The 18,218-nt window shown below is 37.4% G+C and overlaps 1 protein-coding gene across 1 annotated transcript in view; it reads right to left on the reverse strand.

Annotated features, from left to right (window-relative positions):
• The window catches only part of LOC149845538 (bifunctional TH2 protein, mitochondrial-like), a 69,970-nt gene that overhangs the window by 17,850 nt on the left and 33,902 nt on the right, over positions 1-18,218 (reverse strand). The window contains exons 2-3 of the mRNA XM_089988302.1: positions 7,424-7,836; positions 7,242-7,350 (exon numbers count right to left, since the gene is read on the reverse strand). Of these exons, the coding sequence (XP_089844428.1) occupies positions 7,242-7,350; positions 7,424-7,836 (522 nt within the window). The remainder of the gene's footprint in view (positions 1-7,241; positions 7,351-7,423; positions 7,837-18,218) is intronic.

An 18,218-nucleotide genomic window follows, 5' to 3' on the forward strand; every position in this document is an offset into this window, starting at 1 on the left:
GAAGCAGGCTTCTCGTTCTTGGTTTGATAGTTTCTCTCTGAAAATACAAAAATATGGTTTCATGCGCTCTCTCCTTGACCATTCTTTGTTTATATTCAAGAACCAAGACGCAGTCACCCTCCTGTTGATATACGTAGACGATATTATCATCACAGGGAACTTCAAAGTTCATATTGAGGAGGTTAAACATCTCTTGAATCAAAGATTCAAAATGAAGGATCTTGGTAAACTGCGATACTTCCTTGGGGTTGAAGTTGACAGTACTTCTGAAGGAATGACTCTCACCCAACATAAGTACACTATTGATGTTCTCAACGAGGCAGGTATGAAGGATTGCAAACCTTTGGGAACTCCTAGTGTCCTTCATCAGAAACTCAGCTCTCAAGATGGAGATTTGTATAAGGATCCTACAAGATATCGTAGCATAATCGGCATGTTGCAATATCTTACTTTCACTCGACCTGATATCGTTTACTCAGTAAATCAAGTATCTCAGTTTATGCATGAGCCGCATGAAGGGCATATGGAGGCGGTTAAGAGGATACTTCGGTACTTGAAAGGAACTGTTGGGGATAGACTTTTGTACAGAAAAAGGACAAATGGACAAAATGCACATGAAATTACTGTCTATACTAATGCAGATTGGGCAGGAGATCCAGACGAACGTAGATCTGTATCAGGTCATTGTATATTTGTTGGGATGAATTTGGTATCTTGGAGCAGTAAGAAACAAAAGGTTGTTGCTAGATCTAGTACAGAAGCCGAATATAGGTCAATGGCAGCTGCTACTGCTGAAGCTACATGGATTAGGCACTTACTGACAGAAGTGGGAGAATCAATCTCTCGATCCCTTCTTTTATGTGATAATCAAAGTGCCATAAATATGTCCTTCAATCCTATTTATCACAGTCGTGCCAAACACATCGAAATAGATCAACATTTCGTGAGACAAAAGGTAGAAGAGAAGGAGATTGAGCCTGAATTTGTACGAACCACCGATCAAGTGGCTGATATATTCACAAAAGGTTTGGCTAAAGACAGGTTTTGGATGTTAAAAGGCAAGTTGTTCATGGTTCAAAGCCATGCACAACTTGAGGGAGGGTGAAAAGATGTGTTGGATCATGGGTCCGGGTCCAGACCCATGATCATGTATACTTGCATTAATGGCATACATGTATTTTCTTCTCTTTGTAAAAGGGTATTTTAGTACCCTAAGTTTGGATTAGTAACATATATAATGAAAGCATTAGTAGCAGCCGATTCCTGAATTAAGGAATCAGGTTTTCTCTGCAGCTCCTTCCCTCTCTCTCTCTGTTCTTCACCCTTCACGCAGGATAAACTCTGTTTTATGAAATCTAACAAGACCCTCTATATTATAATATGTAGTGAATCATGTCATGTTGATCTGTGTCTGTAATACAGATTCATACTGCAAAAAATATTCTGTAGCATCCTTCTTTATTTTCTTGTTGGGGGCAGGAGGTGGGGTTGGGGAGTGTTGACTGATGGACAAAGCTCTCTAAACAGATTTTAAATTTTTCTTTCATTTTAGCAAAGACTTTTCTCCATGAACAAAATAAGTCCTTTAAGGTCATACTAACCTTACAGTGAACCAAGAAACATACCAAAAAATAAAAAACACTTATATAATGAACATGTCAAACCAAATATGCAAGACAACAATAGGAAGAAAAGAAATGAATTCGAGGAAGAAGACCCATCATTACATGATCACCATCATGATGATCATAAAAGTAGCAAATAAGAGATAATAAGACAGACTTCACAGCTATTTGATAGGTTCAGGAGAAAAATAGTAACCTAAGTTTGCCAGCAACACCAACCACAAATCACAGATATTACAAGCAAACTGGACAATTTTTTTTCTTTTTTAACAAGAGTTAAACACAATAGAAACCCAGTCCATTCAGCCAAAAAACGAAAGAAAAAAACATAGGAGATTTTGCCACATAACTCTATTTTCACAAAAATAATTTTCACTCAAAGTTCATTACCAGTATGCAACCAATCACATTATTACCAAACAACTTCTATTTCTTTACACAACAAAGAAATTGGTTAGGCTAAAAGAAAGAAATAAAAAAAAATATCCCAGAAGATAACTTATTCTTTGTATGTTATCCCCAGCACCTTTTTTATGTCAAGAATAGTTTTGGAAGCAAAAGTTGTAGTTCATGCTATGGCCAACACAACACTCCATACAATTCCTCTAGTATGAGATGTGTTTGTTTCATGGATCCAATAATCAGACTATTTCATTTTAAAATATCCGCAAAGATCGAAATTCCCAGTATCATAATTGATCCAGACCAAGAATGTAAAGTTTGTAGGGTGACTGACATTTATATGATTGCTATGCTATCTTGATACTGCAATAATGAGGTAGATAAACTACAATGTAGGATCAGAACAAATGATCAACCAAAGAAATATCAAACACTTAAAAAAACAAGTTAGCTCTGTCACATGGGTGCGGGTGCGGGTGCAGAGCAATTTCAAAATTTTTGGACACGGGGACACGGCTATATATATGTATATATATTTTTAAAAATATATATATATAACAATAATAAGACTCGGTCAAAGTTGTACCCATTAGGGGACATGGCTATATATATTTTAAATATATAAAAAGATCAATTTTTTTTAGTTTGTATACGTCTTTTGCCTTAAAAAATAGACAAAAATAAACTCGGTCAAAGTTGACTAAGTCCAAAATATGGACAGACTCGGCCCCGGTGCATTGACCGAGTCCGACACTTGGTTGACCGTGTCTGTCCCCGTATCCGAAGCCGCACCCGTGTCGGGGCATGTCGACGCAGGTGCATCGATCTTATAGCAGAGTCTGTGTGACTTAGCAAGTTAGTCATATCTGCGACAATGAAAAGATATAGTGAAGTACATATCATAAAAATCACATTATAGCCAATGTGATGTGTCTAGAACCTAAATAAAATGTTTTACACCTGACTCCAGTAAAATGTTCTCTTTCTACTCTCTCAACTCTCAAGTCAAGGTAATAAGTGGATGTTTGCTCATCAACCATCTCAACCCTTAATCATGAGCAGGGTCATCTTCCTTTGCCTCTATCCATCCGAAGTTGTTACCAAGACATTAATTTTTGAAAAATGACCGTACTGTATGGCAAAAAATGACATGTTTCCTCAAAGACCTTGACATTTCAGAAATCCATCTTTTGTCTAAAATTGCAAATACTATTTTTTTAAGACCCTTTTATCCTTTGCACCTATCATTTTCAGTGCAAATTTTCTCCCATATGTGAATTTTCTCCGTCTCCACCGAAAATGCCTTAACCATCGCCATTGCCGGCAACCGCTGCCCACATCCGACGCTTAATCTCCATCACCTTATCAAAAACCAATCTCTGGTAGTTCCCCCAGTGATGCGGGTACAACGGATTCTACCGTGACTGAAGGAGCCACCACTTGGTGGCTGAGAATGGCCTGGATTTTCTAATAGAAACACGAACCTCGAAACCTCGCAAATACCTAAGTTACCACGCATTAAAATTTTACCAAATTCACTTAAAATAAGTGCGAGCAAACTTTCTTTTAAACTCAAACCGACAAACATCACAAATACTTGAGTTACCTCGCATAAAAATGTAATAACATCGCATAAAAAATCTGCAAAATTTATTTTTAACTCAAACCGACAAACCTCGCAAACACTTGAGTTACCTTGCATAAACAATTTACGAAATTTGCATAAAATAAGTGCGAGAGAACTTTTTTTAAACTCTCGAACCTCCAAACATCCCAAATAGTTGAATTACTTCGCATAAAAAATCCTAAATTCGCATAAAAGAATTGTGAAATTTCTTTTAAACTTGAACCGACAAACTACGCAAATACCTGAGTTATTTCACATAAAAAATATAATAATGTCACATAAAAAATCTGCGAAATTTATTTCAAACTCGAACCTCCAAACTGGTGCAAATGCCTGAGTTACTTCACATAAAAAATCCAGAAATAATAAAATAGCGCTAGAATGTGAGCCATAGAATATGCAATGTCTTGACAGCTACTATTTATATAACACGGAGGAACCCAAGAGTCGGTTCGAGTTTAAAAGGCAGTTCGCATGCTTTTTATATGAATTACCAATATTTTTTATGCGAAGTAAGTCAGGTATTTACGATGTTTAGAGGTTCGAGTTTAAAAGAAAGTTCGCTCACACAAATTTTTATGTGACATTATTATATTTTTATGTGAGGTAAGTTAAGTATTTGCGAAGTTTGTCGATTCGAGTTAAAAAAAATCATAGATTTTTTATGCGACGTTATTACATTTTTTATGCGAGGTAATTCAAGTATTTGCGAGGATTGTGGGATGAAGTTAAAAAAAATCACAAATTTTTTTATGCGATGTTATTACATTTTTTATGCGAGGTAACTCAATTATTTGTGAGGTTTGTCGGTTCGAGATAAAAAAAAACGCATATTTTTTTGCGATGTTATTACATTTTTATGCGAGGTAACTCAAGTATTTGCGATGTTTGTCGATTCGAGTTTAAAAAAAAGTTTGCTTACACTTATTTTATGCGAATTTGGTAATTTTTTAATGCGCGGTAACTCAGATATTTGTGAGGTTTCGAGGTTCGAGTTTCCATCAGAAAATCCAGACCATTCTCTACCGCCAAGTGGTGGCTCCTCTAGTCATGGTGGAATCCGCCATACCCGCACCACCAAGGGATCTACCGTAGACTGGTTTTTGACAGGATGATGAAGATTAAGTGTCGGTTGAAGGGGCATCTGTCGGCGATGGCAGCGACTGCCGACGATGGCGGCGACTAAGGCATTTTTGGCGGAGGCGAAAATTCGCATATAAAGGAAAGGTTTGATGGCTAAAAAGTCCTAAAAATAATAGTATTTGTTATTTTGGATAGCAGACGGATTTCTAAAATTTCAAGGTCTTTCACGAAACGTGTCATTTTTGTTGTAAAGTACACTCATTTTTCGATTAATTTTCTTAACCAACAAACAATGTCATTCCTTCTATGAAAATATGAAAAAGACTTACATTTGATAAGAGGAAGCTACAAACTAGGTTGAGAAATGCTTATGTTTGCTAAAAGAGTTTACACCACCCTTTTTTTATGCCAAAATCAGCCTTTAAAGTGATCGATGAGAAACAAGGAAAGTATTCCCAAAATCCTTGAAACTTCCACTATTGGAGACGTTAAAATTCTTCATAAAACTTGTAAAGTGTAAACAAAGATTTTGGGTGGTCAGGGTATTAAAAGTGAAAAGTGACCCCAATAGACCAAAAAGAGATGAACAAAAATGACCATAATATGAAAAAAAAGGAAAATTGTAATTCTTTCACCTAGTGGGTGCATAGCACATTTATATAAGGGTGTATTATAATGTACCATATTGTATCATACATGGCATCAGATACAGATTTCATACACCCCTGAACCCAGTTTCAAGAAAGTACTGCAGCACTTTTGAGCCTTTAAAATCATATATCATGACTTACTGTGTGATATATCCTAAGTCACACGGACTCGGCTATAAGGTTGATGCACCCGCATCAATACGCCCCGATACGGGTGCGGCTTCGGACACGGGGCGGACACGGTCAACGCACTGGGGCCGAGTCCGTCCACATTTTGGACTCGGTCAACTTTGATCGAGTTTATATTTTTCCATTTTTAGGGCAAAAGACGTATAAAAACTAAAAAAAAAAATCAATCTTTTTATATATTTATATATATATAGCCGAGTCTTATTATTGTTATATATACATATATATAGTCGTGTCCCCTAATGGGCACAACTTTGACTGAGTCTTATTATTGTTATATATATATATATATACATATATATATATATATATATATATATTTTTAAATATATCCATATATATAGCCGTGTCCCTATGTCCAAAATTTTTGAAATTGCTTTGCACCGGTACCCACACCCATGCTAGGATATATCATGACTTTTACACCACTTGTATAGACATTGGTGGACTGGACAAGCATATAAACGTGGCACGCAACAACTTGATATTGGGTAGTTAGATAGTCTTTCCAACCACATTTCATTCCCCTCACCACCCCCTTCCTCACGAAAACAAAAAAGAAAAAACACGCTCATTCCTCCACATGCATCGTACAGGGGAGAAAGAGAGAGAGAGAGAGAGAGAGATTGCAATATACTGCCAATATACTCCAACTAAAAACAACAAGCTCAGTTACTCAACAAAGAACGATATTCACATCCATTCAAACATTTGCAAAATGTGTTTTTAACTAATACACTGGAGAAATTTTTCTAGAGTTAAATGAAGACCATCAATGTAGAATCTAGCATGCTTCTTCTTCAAAATGAAGTTTACTACCATTTCTTTTCTGAAAATCAAGCAATAAAAAGGAGAAACCAAAGCATGTAGTGTGACAAAATATCTTTCAGCTTTTGAGGCAGCTATGCATATGTAACAAGATGCACGGTAAGAATGGAAAACGGTAAAGAAACACTAAGATCCATTCTGCATTTTATCCCTGATCAAACTACCTGATTCAAAACCGGCCTTCATCTGAAAAGACCAAAAAACAACGTCGAGAGAAACAACAATTTCATGTTCACCAATCTGCCAAGACTTTCACAACCACTTATGCAAGAGTCCAAATTTTCAATAAAGTTGTAAGTCGTGTTTGATTGCAGATAAGGGCATTCTCCATAAAGAAAATTGTCAAAAACAGAGTGGACAAGAAATTCACACGGTTGCATGCAGAATTAAATTTGAGTTTACAAGAATGAAGGAAGCATGAAAATATAGGGATGATCTTAGCATAAAAAACTCTTAAGAAAGCTTGGCTCGAATTGTTTTTGCGATCCATCTGTCACATACATTCTGATGCATTTATCTGAATTCACACAAAACCGTCATATTCTGAAATAGAATATCAAATATTTCATATCTCCTTCTAGTTCAGATTTCAATAACTAAAAGCTGAAACATGGCTGCAATAACTAGCGAATTGAGGCCATAACCGTTACCGATCTACGCCGTACGAGAACCCAGTCGATAACAAAAAGTTCAAATAACTCGAATCCATAGTCAATCATCACTCCAATGAGAAATTCTCCAATACCCAACACACGATCACCAACGATATAACGAAGCAACACGAAAGCAAACAAACCTTCCAAAACCCCCATCAATCATACCGAATCAAGGACTCACCTCCGCAAAGGAATTGTGCATCTTGAGCTCCTCCACAACCGCATCCCTCAACTCGCAGATCGACGCCTTCGCATCGTCATCATCCGCCCATTCTTCAGCCATCTCATACCTGAAAACCCCACCCGAAATCGTAAAAAACAAATCGACGTCAGAACCTAGTCAGAATCCCAAGAAAAACTCACGCGCGAGCGAACGCCCGGAGGAAATGCACGTCCTGGGCGATGTATTGCTGGAACCCCTCCAGCTTGAGCGTCCCCGACGCCAACCCCACCAGAAACGGGCTGTACATCGCGAAGAGCGACTCCCCCCGGAACTTCGTCCAGAACCGCTTCGCCGGCGCTCCTTCCTCGCCCATCGCCGACGCCACGGGAACCACGCCGCCGGCGATCGAGTATTCACCGGAAACCGACCGGAAATTCCCCCCGCCGATGGCCCGCTGAGGCCTCGCCGTCAACAGTTTCCGGCGAAATCCAAGGGTTTTGCGGAGAGAGAGCGACAACGATCGGAGAAGGAACGAAGCGTGGTGGGAAGAGGAGGGAGGGAGGGAGAGGGAATTTAAAGGGCGAAGGAAATTAGGGAATTTATAGCAGAGAGACTGCATTTGAGAAATTTTAAAAAAAAAAAAATACTTGCAGGAGAAGAAAAATAGAAAAAGGAAGGGGAAAAAGACTTATCGTTTTGCCTTTAAGGGGCTTGGCCGGCCATCCTTTTCGATTTCATGGCCTTCCCGTGAGTGTTGACCGCACCTAACATAGACTCTTATAGAGAGAGAGAGGCAGTTGGAGCTCATGGGTCAAGACTCAAGACCTCTTTTTTTTGTGAAAATGACCATCTTGCCCTTATATATCTTGGGCCTTATTGACTATTTTGCTCTTTGTCTTTTTCATGAATGCCAAACAGTGTTTAGTCAGGGTTAGAGGTGCAAACGGGTCGGATGCGGGTCAGATCTAGGCATTACCGACTCTGACCTTATGGGATATATTATGATCGAATCCTAAATTAGATTCAGAGTCAGTTGGGCATCAGTTAATGTCGAATCCAGATCCTACTACCTTAAGTAAGATCTGACACATGTATTCCGATTTGGATCTTAGTTGGGTTCCAATTTTATTCGGACTTGGACTCAGTTTCAAGTGCAGAACTTAATACCCAGTTCTGATCCGATTATTAATCGGATTCAACTTTGGCTACCGAATTTTACTAAGCAGATTCTGAAGTGGTTGGATGAACAAGCTCCACAACCTATTTGGGGGGGGTTGGACTTGGACCTTGGACTTTGAGCTTCAGACTTTCACCGACTTGAGCTTGAGAGAGGTAGTAAAGAAATTGGTGGATTTGAACGGGCTGGATTTGGTCTGGATGTGGGCATTGATAAAATCATAAATAATCAAATACTGTTCAGTTGAATTCGGATTGGAATTCATATCCGGATAGGAAGATGGCTTTTCATATCAGATTCTCATGATACACACAAATATCAATGTGTTTGAATAGTGAAATTTGCAAAAGCTGATACAATCATACAATCTAAAAAACCTGTAATATTTTTGAAATTTTTCTTTTTTAGATAATATAAGAAAAAAGCCCTCTTTACCAACCACAGATTGGTTGGCTTTTAACCCTTGAGGTCCTCCCTGCCCACCGGAGAGTACTCCTGGCTTCAACAAGGTAAGTTACTCATGGGTTTGGAACTTGTGACATCCTGTCAACTTGGTGGCATTCACAATTATAGGAAATAATTGGTTTAAATAAAACTAATTATAATTATAAGAAAAATCAAACAAAAATAGTGTCTTGTAGGATATAGTTTAACTTTTATTAAATAAAACTAATTACAATTAACTTGTACTCATGCCTTATATTTTAGTTAGAATCACGTTTTGACCTTGGATAAGAATGTCATTGAGTGGTTCATGCCATTAAGCCAGGGTTACTACACTGGAAATTGATGCCCCTTTGGCATTGTTTTCTGCAGTTTATTTTTCTCAGCCGAACACATGACTGATAGGTGCAACAAAAGTCCGTCTATTCAAATAAGCATGGAGAAATTGGCGTTTGATTGCCTTGGTTCTTTAGATCCGAGGGTCTAATCTAGCATAGTGCCCACACCAATTCTCAAAGGGAAAGTTTTGTGCTGGCAGGACAGCAATCGTAAGTACGACAGACAAATCACCAACAGTGTTCCGCGTGGTTGGTTAGGACCTGTCAGTGCACATCTCCTTATGGTGGGACTTTGCGGGTTCAAACACCAGTGGGTACGTTGAATAGTAAGTGGTGGTGGTGGGAGGGGTCTGCCTAACTCCAGCTTGCCTTTAAAAAATTAGGTAGGATATGCAAAGCCAGTGTGGCTATGTCTCAGATCAAAGGGGTTGGTTTCTATGTAAATATCAAAGGAATCTCAAAACACTCAGTTAGGAGCATAGTGACAAACGTTTTAAACGGCAATTTCTCGGTTTTCAAAAAATCTTGAGAAATTGAAAAAATTTCATAAATCTTGCATTTTTTTGGCAAAATCTCAGAAATAAAAAAATTAATTAAAAAATATAAATTTTATTTTTTTATAAGAAAATATTAATATACATTATTTAAAAATAAAAATATGCATTTTTGGGGATAAATAGCCTTTTAAAACATAAATATCACGTTTAATTCATGATATTTATGTTTTTTATAAATCTCGCGAGAAATTGTCATTTTAAACTTTCAGGCGATTTCTCACGATATTATCCCAAGATTTTAATAAATCTCGAGATATTTGTCACTATGGTTAGGAGTAGGGATGTCAATGAGTCAGGTGACCCACTCAAATAACAAATTGTCGGGTTTTAGTTTTGTCAGGTCACCAAAATAAAATCTCAAACTCATATCTGCGTAATTTCAAAATTTTACTTTTACTAAAAATACATATAAAAAATTCGGGTAGGGTCAGGGGTCTGGCAAAAAACAAATTGGTCAGATCATTTACCCAGCAAAAATCACAGCCCAAACCTAGTTATGAGATCCTCAGAAGCCCCCAAAATACATGAATCTCTGGCCTGAAATGTGGGTCAGGCTAAAGATCCATGTATCTGAAATCCGAGGCTATTGTCTGACAGCATTTTTAATTGTGAACTTATTTTATTAAACTCATTCTTTTGTTGAATAAATAAATGTCTTACAACAATTTTAATATTTTTTTATGATCAATTGTGCCTTTTAAAAGAAAAGAAAAAAACCAAGCGCTTCACCAATGGGTTTCTGCTTGTTTGGTAGGAGCAGCTATTGAGCAGGTTCAAAACCCAATGGTACCATTGTATAACTGATAGGGATCTGCCTAACCTCACCTTGCCTTTCCAAAAAAAAATCCAAGCAGTTCATTGTAAATAACCTATCAATTAGGTAGTGTTTTGTCATTCACTTTATATAATAACTACATATCATGAGTACATTGCCAAATAGGGATGGCAGTGGACCCGGGCGGGGCAGGGGACAAGGTCTCCACCACCACCCCCATCTCAAAATCCGAACCTCCATCCCCGGGTTTAGATTTTAACCTCCATCCCCGCTATGTCCTTCATCCTCGATCCAAACGGGATGAGGTGGGATGGGGCCCTGTTTTCCCTCAGTCCATTGCCATCTCTAAAGAAGGATTGGGGATGGGGCATATAGGGTGGGGGAAAGCGTAAGTCCATCCCTGCCTCCATCCGCATGTAAGTTTTGATTTTAACCTCCATCCCCATTTCTTTTCATCCCCGATCTAAATGGGGCGTCCCCCATGCACTGCCATCCCTATTGCCAAAGAGGAGTGTGACGTTTGATGGTATTAAAGAACCTCACTTTGTTAAAGGAGATTCGTAGGACCATCAAACGGTCCATCCCAGGTTGAAATCTATATAGGGTCAGATTTCCCAGTTCAATTTGAGTAAAGATATGGACCAAGTGAATGTAAACCACTCCATGTCTGAGTCATATTGATGCAGAGCATCCAGAAACAGAAGCGGATTTGGATCCCAATCCAAATATCTAGACCCGTTCTGGACATCGCTACCCAAGGCGATCCACACGCTTGCAGGACATCCGTGGTCCTAGTGGATCTTCCAGTTAGTTGATGCTCATTGTGATCCTTTTATTGCTTTGATTCCATTATGGAATCATATTTTTGGATTTTGCTTCATCAATAGTTATTTCATGTATTATTTTTAGGAGTTGGATTCTACGGATCCGGATAGTTCTGGTAACCTATAAGATCTTTTTGTGGTACTAGAGGGTGTATAGGGTCCAAAGATAGTTTTTATTTTTTCGCAAATTCGCTTCTCTCTTGGTGTTGGTGCAGGATCCAATTCACAACCTATTAGATCTGGATCTTGATCCGTCTTCATGAGGAGGGGGTCCTAGATGGCACCACTTTAGTGTGGTCCATCTTGGACCTCATTTGAATTCATGTTGACCAGCCCAAAGTCAAAAATGGACTATTGGTGAAGTTATTAGCATTTGACAAAATCTAGGCTTGTACACTCATTTTTGGTGTAAAGCTTGGGAAGACCAAGGTCTCTTTATTGTGGCTCTTCCCAAGCAACCTAAGTTCTTAACTAGGGAGGTAGACCAAGGGTTGAGGGGTCTTGTTCAATTTCGAAATTGGTAGTGTGGCTGGTTCTTGAGTGAGAAAAATCAAGTTTTTTGGTATGGTTGGTGTTAAAAAGAAAGGTATCTTAGTGTGAAAGAAAATTTGAACTTCGTTTTTATGTGGAAGGTGCTCTTGTGAAGAGGTTCTATTCGTGATGGTTGTTCTAAGTTTGTTCGTGGTGGTTGCTCATTCATCCCTACTGTTTGTATCTCTCTTGTTGTGTCGGTTGCTTTCCAACGACGACCATTATCGATTTCAGCCCAGATATCTCTATCGGTTCTTCGTTCTATTTTTTTAGCTACTTTTATTCGCATTTGTAGCAATTGTTCATGATTTGATTTTGCTAAAATATATTAGACCATTAAAGAGTTGTGAAGGCATGTTAGAAGTATTTTTTTCATGTTAAAACTTGTCTCATTTGATCTTAAGTTATTTCGGATTGTTGATGTGTGTGAATGAACTCAGGTTCTTTCAAAAGGACCAAATCGTTGTTACGTGATAACAAAAATATTTCTGCTAAAACATCTGTGTCGGACTCATTTCCAAACGGATTTTGGTGTTCTTTAGCTTTCTGAAAAGCTAAAAAGATTTCCTACAACTTTGTAGTTTAAAGGTTTATGAGATTCGTTCATTTGAACCCCTGAATCTGTCTATCAAAGTCTTGGTCTGATAGTCATCCACTGTCACCAGTTTGGTTTAGAACCAACTTAATAGTGTTCGGTATTTTCTGGTTATCTAGAGATTCTCTAAATGAAATTTCACTTTTTTTGATTCTGTGAAAAGTTATAATCTAGACCTACAACTTTCATGTTTTTGGTTTTGATTGAATTGTTGCTTAGTTGCTTCAAAAATATTCATCTTTGTTGTTACTGTCAAATCTTTGAATTTTATTTTCTGAAACAATAACTTATACCATTCTAAAATTTAAAAATTCGTATAAGATTATATAAAATTCCAAAAATTGTGATCTTTAGTGTTTTGGAAAGATCTGGATCTGACCTTCATTTCGTCAGTTGTGAGTTTGTGCAAACTCCAACGTTTGAAGGGTCAAAATTCCCTTCAAACAGTCTACTCCCTGAATTTCGATAATCTTTATTGGACTTGTTTAGCAGTCCCGGTGTCGAGTCCGTGGAACGGTCGTTCTTGCTCCGAATCTAGTATTTTTGGATTCGTTGGAAAGCTGTGTGATCATGCATATAATTCAGGGTTTATTAACATTTAAATATGCATGATTTTACGAAATAATGTTTCAAAAACCCAATTTTATGTTAGTTTTTGAGTAAATGTGCTAAAATGATTTAAAAATAGAAAATGCATGAAAAATAGTTTTATTTTTACATTTTTATACATATTTTAGTTTTTGTTATATTCATAGTAGTTTAGTTTTAGTTTGCAATTAAAAATGAAATAAAAAAATAATAATATAGAAAAATATTTTTTTCATTTTAAGTGTTTGTTTTTTTTAAAAAGAGAAAAAAAATTTAGAATAGTTTTTTTAGTTCTTCATAAATAAGTTTTGTTTTTAAATCTTTGAAAATTTTATATAGTTTTTGATTTTTGAAAATTGCAAAAATAAACACAAACCGGTTCACCCGGTTTGCTTTTAAAAATAAATAAATAAACAAACCGGCTTGAACCGGTTTACATTTGTTTCAAATCGGTTCCAGCCGGTTCGTTACTTTTAAAAACCCCAAAAACAGGGAGCGGAAGGGCGCCTCCTCCATTCACGCCCAAACCTTCCTCTTTCCCCTCTTTCCCTCTCTTTCCCTCTTTTCTCACCATCTTCCACTAACACTGGTGGCTATTCCCTTCCCTACCTTCCCTTTCTCTGTCAAATCCGGCAACCGGCGGTGGTGGAGCTTCCTTCCGGCGATGGCGGCGGTGGTGGAGGTCGCCAGATTCTTCCCTCAGGTTCACGGTGCGGTGAGTGCTGAGTCTTTCTCTTCTTCTTCTTCTTCTTCTTCTTCTTCTTCTTCTTCTTCTTCTTCTTCTTCTTCCAGCAGCCGATCATCATCCGGTGGCAAGGAAATTTCCAATCGATGGCGGCGCCTGAAGTGGAAGCCACCTCTTCCTTCCTTTTCCGGTAAGTCGTTCTTCTTCTTCTTCTTCTTCTTCTTCTTCTGCAGGTTCTTGAATGAATTCTGTTTGTAATGCTGTGTAGTAAAAACTGAAAAGAAAAAAAAGAACAACAAAATAAAACCGAGAAAAAAAAATAGATCGAATTAGCTATTAGGCATTTATTTTTCTGTTTCCTGTATTAAGCATCTGTGATTCTGTTCAACCGATTCTATCATTCTGCGTTGTTTCAGAAAAAAAAGAAGAAAAAAAAAAGACTCGATCATTGTTATTTTCCTGTTTTGATTGTTATTTCTTGATTTTTCTTTAGTTTTCTGTGTGTGTCTGATTTCTTGATTCATTAGTTTTCTTTCACTTCGTAATTCTGATTTTCTGTGTGTCATTCATAATTCTTTAGTTTTATGTGTGTAATGTGTAATTCTGAATATTTTGATCTTTGATTTTCTGATTTTTCTATTTCACTTCGATTCATTAGTTGTTTTGAGTTGAATTTTTGTTTTTTTTTTTCCTGTTTTCATCTTTAGCATAGATCTGATTTTTGATTTTTAATCTCTTGTTTACTTTTATTTTTTGGTTTTTGTCTTCTGTTTTCATTTACGAGTTTTACTGTTTTCAGTTCAGTAATGTTTTGTTTGCTTTCATTTCAAGTATGAATTTTGGTTTCGGTTCTATGTCTTTTACTTACTTGTTAATTGCTTTTATGTTTTGCTTAATTCAATCTGATTTTTAGTTACCTGTGTGTTGATCTTAATTTTCTTGTTTTTAACATTCATTTCATGTTTGTCATTTCCTATTTTTAATACATTCATATAGCTTAGTTTTCATATTCAATTTCTTGTTCTTTTTACATTCTGATGTTCTGAATTTTTTTACATTCTGATGTTCTGAAAGTTACCTAAACTGTAGTTAATTAGTTAGATCTAATTAGAAATCATATTTCGGATCTAGAAGTGTTATCATTTCATATTTTTAGCATCTAGCTAGTTTAGTATAGTCTATTTCTATCTCTGGTACTGCTCGTGTTCATTTTATTTGTGCAGGATCGCACAGGATTGGAGCAGAAGCGATTGCATGACATGGGAAGTGCAAGAATAGAAGATGTTTTTCTCTTATTTTAGAATTTAGGAATTTAATTGGGTTTGTAAATATTGCACTTTACGCCCTCTACGAAGGGTATTCATTTGTTGTAATAGTTAGTTGTTTTACTCTTCTTGAACATTTTACATTTCAAATAATTCAGCAATAAAGATTAGTTTAGACTTGTGTGTTTGAATACAAAATATTCCCGTTCCCTGAGTTCGACCCGGTCTCATCCACTAGTGAGAACCGGTTTTTATTATTTGATGTCTGGTTTTCACATGTTTTACATTTAAAAATCTTTTCAAAATTACAATGATTGCAAAAAGACATCAAATTTTTGGCGCCGTTGCCGGGGAACGGCGTAATATTAGTATTCACTTTATTGCCTAGTGTTTGTGTGCATTTAGGTTTAGAACCACGTATGTGCATATCTTAGAGACGAGCTTACTTTTATGCACAACCCACCTATTAGGATCCCCTTAGAGGTGACTGTGTACGATTGGTACCGTACACATAGATTTTATATTTCTGTGCATAATCTCTTTTATGTGTAACTGCGTGGTGTTTGTTTAGTTTTTGTTGTTTTTAGTTCACTCGCTTTGTGGTTTGCGTGGTTTGGCCGCTTAGTGCGTTAGTTAGGTAGAAAACCCAAAGTTAGGACGTGTGCTACACCGGTCTACTCTAAGGTGTACGCAATGGCTGACGATCATTATTTGATCCGTCCTTTGAGGGAGTACTTCATGCCAAATACGTATACTCCCACCTCCTGTATCACGAGACCTGATGTAGGAGCGAGTCATTTTGAGATTAAGGCCAGTGTGATTCAAATGTTACCTTCGTTTTATGGCCTTAGCAATGAGGACCCATATCGTCATCTCGACGAATTCCTTGAGATTTGCTCGACTGTGCGAATCAATAATTTTGGAGATGATGCTATGCGGTTGACTCTATTTCCGTTCTCTCTCAAAGATAAAGCCAAGCACTGGTTAAAATCTCTTGAGACGGTTCGTATTACTACTTGGGAAGGAATGCAAAAAGAATTTTTAAAAAAATACTTCCCAATTGGTAAAACGAATCAGTTTCGTAAAGCTATAACCAGTTTTTCTCAAATTGAGGGAGAATAATTTCACGAGTCTTGGGAGAGATTGAAAGATCTTCTCTGTAAGTGTCCCCATCACCAGGTGCCTCGTTGGCAGTTGGTGCAGTATTTTTATGACGGGCTTACTAAGAAGCACCGTCAAATGGTTGATTCGTCTTGTGGGGGCACTTTTATGCTCAAGAGTGAAGATGAGGCGTGGTCTCTATTTGAGACCTTGAGTGAAAACACGATGCATCATAATTTGTCTTCACGGTTCAATAGGACTACATCTCTGCCTAGTGGTCCTAGGAAAGTTGGGATTTCCGAAGTTGGGTCCGAGTTAGAATTGCGTACCAAGGTTGACCAATTGACTAGGAAGTTAGATCAATTCCTAGCCAATTCTTCGAGAAATCCAGTAGAAAGAGTGTGCGAGATATGTGCTAGCCCTGCACATTGTGTTGCAGATTGTCCGGCAGCACCATTATATCCTGAATTCGTTCAGGAGCAGGTGAATGTTGCCCAAGGTTTTGCTAGACCCATGCCTGATTCGTTTACATCATCATATACCCCAGGTTGGCGAAACCAATCCATTCCCCTATCCCATCAGCCCTCTTAAACACAGTATAGACCCAGTAACCCTTCACAAGGTTACTCGCATCCTATATTTCCACAGGTTCATCCCCAGTATTGTCTACCTTCACCTCAGGAGCCCATTCCAAGTTCATCATTTCAAGATAAGATGTTAGAAGCCTTTTCTGATATCAAGGCCACTCTTTGTTCCCATACGCAGTCAATAGCCAAGCTAGAGACTCAAATGGGACAGTTAGCTCAAACATTGAGTAGAAAAAGTCAGGGGAACCTTCATAGTCAGTCTGTTGTCTCAAAGGGAGAGGATTCCATGTCATTTGACTTGCAACCCACTGATTCACATCATGAGCAAGTCAAATCTGTTACATCCCTTCAGTATGGAAAGGCATGTCACCCCACTCAGGAATCGACTCATGAACCCTATATCATTTCTACTGACGAGTCGATCTCCATGATACCTCAGCAGAAGGGGCCTTACTCACAACATACATTTTCATCATATAAAGCCCCATTTTCTCAGCCTTTAGGATCACCAATCGTTTTGAGTAAGCAAGAGGTGCAGATGCAGAAGGTGCTTGACCAAGTCAAGCCTGATCATATTCACCACTTGTCTGAAGTAGCATTTATTGATACTCGGTCGGTCCTAGACTCTCGATTCTTGACCAGTCTCTCAGATGAGACTAATCTCCGTTCTTCATGTCAAGAGAGTTTTGATACTACAGTTAGAGGTAGACGGGATGGAAACACAGTGCGTAGTGTCACAGATGACACTCTTTTCTTCATAGAGCCCGGTTGAGTCTGACTTCATGTCCATTGATCTCATGGACGATGAAGGTTTTTTCAGAGATCCGTCTGGCTGGGGACGTGAAACTTAGCGCTTTATGGGAGGCAACCCATATCTTGTACATTATTAGGTTTACTTAGAATTTATAGATTTTATTTTGTTTTTACTTTTTAGTTTTCTTCATGAGTTTTTTTTCATATTCTTTTTTTTTCATTCATGAGTTTTATGTTTTGTCATGTATACATTGCATTCATTACATTCATAGAACGTATATTTTTCCATGTCAGGTTATTCTACTCTTTTCCCTCATTTATTTCCCTCATGTACATTTACTTAGTTTTATTCAAGCATGGGGGAGTGCCACTGGGACAATGTCATATAAGCATGGGGGAGGGTGTAGAATGCACACCTTGATATTTCTGTTTACGTTCTTGCACATGTTTACACATTTCTCATGAAAAGTAGATTTTTAAAGAAAGAGTTTGAACTTATATGAATGTTATTTCAAATCTAATGTTTTTAGAGGATTTTTAAGCCCCACGAAATTTTTTTTTTCTGACATAGATCTAAAAATTATGGTTGTTTATGCGGATTTCAAAGAAATGATGATAGATACATGTTAGAATTTATTTTGAATCATAAATATGAATATGCACAGTTCTATTTTTGAAAAACTAAGCAAATGAACAAAAGTGTAAAAAATGAGCTCAAAAGAAAAAAATATAGCATGTGTTAGGTTGTTTGGATAATTCCACAATCCTGAGTAGA

Source organism: Nuphar pumila, chromosome 2, assembly GCF_984573655.1.
Source record: "Nuphar pumila chromosome 2, dmNupPumi1.hap1.1, whole genome shotgun sequence".
Taxonomy (NCBI): domain Eukaryota; kingdom Viridiplantae; phylum Streptophyta; class Magnoliopsida; order Nymphaeales; family Nymphaeaceae; genus Nuphar; species Nuphar pumila.